Source organism: Nematolebias whitei, chromosome 11 (assembly GCF_014905685.2).
Source record: "Nematolebias whitei isolate Nwh7 chromosome 11, NemWhi1, whole genome shotgun sequence".
Classification (NCBI taxonomy): Eukaryota; Metazoa; Chordata; class Actinopteri; order Cyprinodontiformes; family Rivulidae; genus Nematolebias; species Nematolebias whitei.
The window spans coordinates 48,774,419-48,781,218 of NC_056508.1; the positions used below are offsets into that span (position 1 = coordinate 48,774,419).

The window sequence follows — 6,800 nt, forward strand, 5'->3', positions numbered from 1 at the left end:
TGTGTGTATGCATGTATGTATGCATGCATGCATACATGCATGCATGCATGCATGCATACATCCAGGGACCTTTCTGGGTGGAGTTTGCATGTTCTCTCCGTGCATGCGTGGGTTTTCTCCGGGTACTCCGGTTTCCTCCCACAGACCAAAAACATGCATGTTAGGCTGATGGTAACTCTAAATTGTCCCTAGGTGTGAGTGAGAGAGTGAATGGTTGTTTGTCTCGTTTGTCTCTATGTGTCCCTGTGATGGACTTGCGACCCGTCCAGGGTGTACCCCGCCCCTCGCACAGTGATTGCTGGACATGAGCACCAGCGACCCCCGTGACCCAAAATGGAATAAGCGGGTAAAGAAAATGGATGGATGGATGGATGTATATGTATATGTATATGTATATGTATGTATGTATGTATGTATGTATACATATAATAGGGAGGTTCTGGTCCGTATGGACCGAAGCCTCCTGCCTGAGGGGAGTGGTTCAAACAGTCCGTGTGCAGGGTGAGCAGGGTCAGCTGTGATCCGACCTGCTCGCCTCACAGTCCTGGAGACGTACAGGTCGTGGAGGGATGGAAGGCTGCAGCCGATCACCTTCTCAGCTGAGCGCACAACGTGCTGCAGTCTGAGTCTGTCCCTGGCAGTGGCCCCGGCGTACCACACCGTGATGGAGGAGCTGAGGATGGACTCCATGATGGCCATGTAGAACTGCACCGGCAGCTTGGCCGGCAGCTCGGCCTTCTTCAGCTGTCGCAGGAAGTACAGTCTCTGCTGGGCCTTCTTGATGAGGGAGCTGATGGTCGGCTCCCACTTGAGGTCCTGGGTGATGGTGGTGCTGAGGAACCGATAAGAGTTTGCAGTGGTGATGGGGTATCATTACAGGTGAGGGGGGGCAGAGGGGCTGTGGCTTTCCTGAAATCTACAATCATCTCCACTGTCTTCTGGGCATTGAGATCCAGGTTATTGCTGCTGCACCAGGCCACCAGCCGGTCCACCTCCCTCCTGTATGCAGACTCATCACCGTCCGAGATGAGCCCGATGAGGGTGGTGTCATCTGCAAACTTAATAAGTTTCACAGAGTCATGGCTGGAGGTGCAGCAGTTGGTGTACAGGGAGAAAAGCAGGGGGGAAAGCACACAGCCCTGTGGAGATCCTGTGCTTACAGTCCGAGTGTCCGAGACAGCTCTCCCCAGCCGCACGCACTGACTATACATATAAGTCATGAATAAATCATTTTTTCAAATGAAAAAAAATGACTTATTCAGAGGGCTTTTAATGTGATACTTCTACTTAGTAGCTATGTTTACATGCGCAGAATTCTCTGACCGGATTGAAATGTGTTCTGTTTGAATAATTCAAATGTGTTGTTTACATGGGCACAATCAGTTCATGATGAGCGTTTACCTGCAGCAGGCTTTGTTCTGAACAGCAGTACTGACATGCGCAGAGCGGTAAACTCTCCTTAAAAAAACCACCGAAGAAGAAGTTCTACTTCCGGGTGAACGTAAACAAACCTGAGCACCCAAATGGACCCGCGACAGGTTTTAATGATGTTGGAGACGTTATTGCACTCCCTGACTGAGCTACAGGTAATAGAAATCATTTTGAGCTCTTTAAAAGTTTCTAGTAGAAATGTTGTGTCGCTCACCGACCAGTTTTACTTCCCTGACATGCTAATATTATTAGCGTTAGCCAGGCGGAAATGGCAAAGTCGCACATGCGCAGTCAGGTCAGTTTTTCACCATCAGATAAAAATGAACAGATCAAGCGTTTAAATGCGCACCGATCGGGTTTCGGATCAGCGTAAACCACCCGTTTCGTTCTGATCAGAAATTATAACGGATCACGCCGAATACACAAAAAATAACCCGAACGGAGCGTTTACATGACACACTTTTATTCCGACCGGCCATTTGATCCGGTTACTTATGTCCATGTAAACATACCAACTGTCAGCAATAAAACAATCTCTCAGTATGAGGCCACTGTCCTGGATCCAAGAATTAACTCTTTTGAACCGGTCTGGAGTGTCTCAGCGGGGGAAGGTAAGCAGGAGCCAGGAATTTTGTGATGTGGTCTGACAGTCCTAGGTGGGGGCGGGGGTTCAGCTTTGCATGCAAGTATTTGTTTGTGTGCGGATCAAAACAGACCAATCAGAGTTTGTACGCTTTGTATGCTTTGGCTACTCACCTCTACTATTTCCCAGTCAGGAATCAGCTATAGCAGTTCCCTTTATGCAGCATCACATCCACCACTGTTGCAGGATTTGGCAATAGACCAAGAAGACCCTAATCTGCACAGTTGCCTAGAACAAGAAGTTTACAGATATGCATCATTCCTCAGCCCCTTCATATCAACTTGGACAAAAGGTTTGGCTCTCCTCCCGTGACATTAATATCAAGGACACTCCCAGAAAGCTCAATCCTAAGTGCATAGGTCCATTGCCCATCAATAAAAACATTAACCCATCTGTTGTAAAACTGAAATTACCCTCTTCCATGAGAATCCATCCAACATTCCCAATTTCACAAATAAAACTGGTTTAGGAAAGTCCATTATGCCCACCTGCAGACCTCCCCCCACCTTCTCAAATCATTGAAAATCTTTCAGCATTTACTGTCCACCATGTCCAGGATGTCTGCCGTAGAGGGCGTAACTTTCAGTACCTTGTTGACTGGAGGGATATGGTCTGGAGAAGCGATCATGGATCTCTTGTTCTTTCATTTTAGGTCCTGTCCTTATCTCCTATTTTTATAAGATCCACCTGGAGAAACGATTGAGATTGCCAAGAGGCAATTCTTGAGATTTTTGAGAATTTGGGGGGGGGGGGGGGGGTGTACTGTATGAATTCTAGGTTTTTCTCCCGTCTTTGTTATAGCTCCTATACGATGGAGTGGAGCCTATTACCCACAGCAGTCTCCAGTCTGCTACTGAGAAGCTTCTAATATTTAAAGCTGTTTGGATCATCAAGACTCCGCTGGAACATTGTCCCATTCATGACATCGTGTCTGGCCCTAGTGCAAACTCAGATCCTTGGTGACTGACCTAACTTGTCTCCTTGTGCTCTTTGTAGCTCCTGTCATCTGTTTCCTCATCATTCTAGTTCTGCCTCATGTCAACACCTGATCTGAGTTCTCCTTGGATCCCTCTCCCATGTTTGCTGTCTACAATGAACAATAACAATAGCTAAACATCTGCCATCCAGCCTTAAGATTCATCCTGCCACTCTCTCTCACCTTCCTCCACTTACCTGGTTTCCTTGGTCTGCTCCACCATCCTGGAATCCCCTGGTACCAACTCCAAACCTGAAAGAGAAGAACATCAAGTAAGTCTTATCAATGGTATCTCTGGACTACAATCATATCTTGCTCAAATATCGACATAATCACCATATCCCTTGTCCTGCAGCTCCCTCCTGTGTTCCTGGACAGTCACCTTTTGTAAATAAATCATTTTTTTCTACTGGTTGGTCTCTTGTGTCACATTCGGATCTCTGGGTATCATGATTTAGCACGTCCCTTGTTTAACATGTAATACAGACATCATAAATAACTCTAATCAGACATGGAAAACCATCCATCCATCCATTTTCTTTACCCGCTTATTCCATTTTGGGTCACGGGGGTCGCTGGTGCCCATGTCCAGCAATCACTGTGCCAGGGGTGGGGGACACCCTGGACGGGTCGCAAGTCCATCACAGGGCCACATAGAGACAAACGAGACAAACAACCATTCACTCTCTCTCTCTCACCTAGGGACAATTTAGAGTTACCAGTCAGCCTAACATGCATGTTTTTGGACTGTGGGAGGAAACCGGAGTACCCGGAGAAAACCCACGCATGCACGGAGAGAACATGCAAACTCCACCCAGAAAGGCCCCTGGACCGGGGTTTGAACCAGGGACCTGCTCGCTGAGAGGCAGCAGCTCTACCAGTTGCGCCACCGTGCTGCCCTTCGACATGGAAAACCCTGATATTTAACTGCATCATTGAATTTTCTAGGTCGGAAGCCTTCCTTCAACATCCAGTGTCTGAGGCGGCAAGGCAGCAGTGATGACCTGCCGATTCCTGGGACATACCATCCGACATCACCGCCACGCCGCGTGCAGGTAACACTATCACCTCACACCTGTAGGTCAGGTGACACTTTGACCTAACCCACCCATACACCTGTTGTTCAGGTAACTTCTCCCTGTCTTCTCCACCCTCAGCAGGCGTATGACTCCCACCACTCCTTGGGTCGTCCCTCAGTGGCCGCCTCAGCGTCCTGGGCTAAGCCGTGTCCTCGGCGTGGCCGCCTCCTCTACGCTCCGCTCATTCTGATGGAGGAGGGGGGCAGTCCGCCATGGGAGGCAGGAGGAGTGTGTGAGGGGAAGAGAGGAGCGACAGGTTGCAGTGAGGAGACAGATTTTTCAAATTTAAAAAATGACTTATTCAGAGGGCTTTAAATGTGATACTTCTACTTACTGTCAAATGACAGGTGCAGCGGACCGACCGACCTGGTACGGTGGCCCTATAGGGACATCAGGTGAGAAGAAACTCTTGTCTTAAGTCGTTTTCACACTAGATAGTCCGGTAGACTCGGTTCGGGACCAATATTCATGAGCTTTTGTTACATTTGAGCTGGTGAGTTTGCATTCACACTGCACTGTGCAGTCGAGTCAACCTGTTGAACCAACATGTTCCCCCGCCCACATGGCATCAAGTTTTAGCAGTTTTAGGAGTTATATTTTGTCATTTTTCAAAAATGGACTCAGCATGAGCAGAAGATGAGACAGAAGACCACGGAGAATATTGTTTTTCACACAAGTCAGCTGACGGCTCCATATAAGAGAAATGTGTGTTTGTTTGTCCTGCGGAGCGGGGCCCGGTCTGTTTACATTCACACTGTACTGGAACCGTGCTGGAGTTCGCTTCTACCGGACCCAGACCTAGGTTTTAGCCCGGGCCAGAGTTCACCTTTTTGTTCCGTGACAGAGTTCGATGGCGCGTTCACACCTCCCTAAACAAACCGGACTTTCAAGGAAAACGAGCTAGAGTTCGATTAAAGCGGACTAAACAGGGCTAGTGTGAATGCACCCTTACTCATAGAGAAATAAACCTGTTCCTGTCTTACTGTGTTTGAACGGCTCATGTGACTGTATTGTAGCTCCGCCCCCATACCGGGCTTACACCACCCTCACAGTTCCCTCACAGCTCGGAGCTCCATTCACGGACAAACGAGGATCAGCCGACAGCCTGGTGGAGGCGGTGAGCCCACACCACCCATCACCAATCAGAATCCGAGTTTCTGCATTTCCATGGAGATGACAGTCCTGGTTCTGTTCTGGTCCTTGCAGGTTCTGATCTCAGAGGGACTTGGGGTTTACGCTCAGGATCCAAAGTTTGTAGCCTTTGCCAAGCGAGAGATTGCGGACGCATGTCACATGACCGTGGATGAGATGGAGTCTGCGGCAAGCGACCTCCTCAGCTCTGGAAGCCACGACTTTCTGAGCACCATCGCTGATGACCCGACCGCACTCTACAGTGACGAGGAGCCAATCAGGACGAGCCGTGAGGAGGAGGCGGAGCTGGCCGATGAGATGGCCTGTGTGACATCACTCTGACTGTCCACAAATCAGAGAGAGAGAGGGGGGACCGATCAGAGAGGCGCGCCTTAATCCAAGCAAAGAGTGAGATTTGAGAAATATCACGTAAACAAAAATACATTTTAAACAAACAAAAAGTCAAAGAAATAAAAAGTAAATGAGGTTAGAAGACAAGGAACCAAAACAATAAAATGAAGGAAAAAGGGACAAAATAACCAACAAAAACATGTACTGAGTTTAGTTTCAACGACGCTGTGAAGTTTTAACATTTGAATTTATTAACATTTTGTGAAATTTTAAGGAATTGGTTAAATGTTTTTTTTATTCCAGAAAAGATTTAAAACTATGTTTGTTTGTTATGGATGAAATGTTTGACTTTTTAAATGAAAATTCCATTAGAGGAGAACTTTTGAGTCTGCTTGGAACAAATGAAGGAAAATCAAACATTTGTTTTCAATTAGTATTTCTTTTATTTACTTTTTTCATCTTTTCTTCCAGGTAGAAAAATCTAATTTTTACCTACTAAATGAATTAATTGTTTATTTTTAATTAATCGACCAATCAGGTGAGATCTGGTTTTCACCTCAGGAAGTTGCTGTCAAAATAAAAATCTCGATTTCCTTTGTAATGCAGTTTGGTTCCGATTCCTTCTGCAGCCAAACATTGGTGGAAATCTGAACCGGGTCTTTTTGGAGAAGCTGGTGAAGACAAAGAGGTTCTGGTTCTGCTGCAGGTCCAATAAAGCTTTTGGCACTAAATCGTCATGTTACCTGCTGTGGTTCTGAAAGTTAAACTGTTGTTTTTTGTTTTTGTGTGTGTGTGTGTGTTTTCGGACAAACTTTGATTAATTTTTACATTTCAGACATTTTAAAAACATCGTTGATGTTTGTGTTTTTGTTCAGACTTTGGATTCAAATAAAGATTGTTTTTCTGACAGAACCGAGCCTATTTGGTCCCTCGTTCCAGAACTAAAGGGCTCATTTTTCTTTTATTTCCAATAAAAAGTTTCTGCCTGACCCATTTGTGTTTCTGTTGGATTCTGTCAGAACCATTCCGCTTGGACTGTTGCCTTACTGACATGCAAGCTTTTATTTTGAAGGAGAACATGGTTTCAGAACAAAAGACAATTGATCCAGGTGGGTTCTAGTTCTGGACCGATGGATCATTTTGTCAACTGTTTGTTTCATCGATGAAATATCGATGACGTTGCACGTTC

At 46.3% G+C, this 6,800-nt stretch overlaps 1 protein-coding gene across 1 annotated transcript in view; it reads left to right on the forward strand.

Moving 5' to 3' along the window:
* LOC119417396 (voltage-dependent L-type calcium channel subunit alpha-1F) overlaps positions 1–5,759 on the forward strand; it is a 10,397-nt gene extending 4,638 nt beyond the window's left edge. Inside the window, exons 3-7 of the mRNA XM_037684599.1 lie at positions 3,999–4,105; positions 4,208–4,391; positions 4,477–4,524; positions 5,146–5,246; positions 5,336–5,759. Of these exons, the coding sequence (XP_037540527.1) occupies positions 3,999–4,105; positions 4,208–4,391; positions 4,477–4,524; positions 5,146–5,246; positions 5,336–5,602 (707 nt within the window). The 3' untranslated portion in view covers positions 5,603–5,759. The remainder of the gene's footprint in view (positions 1–3,998; positions 4,106–4,207; positions 4,392–4,476; positions 4,525–5,145; positions 5,247–5,335) is intronic.
* The last annotated feature ends 1,041 nt before the right edge of the window (positions 5,760–6,800 follow it).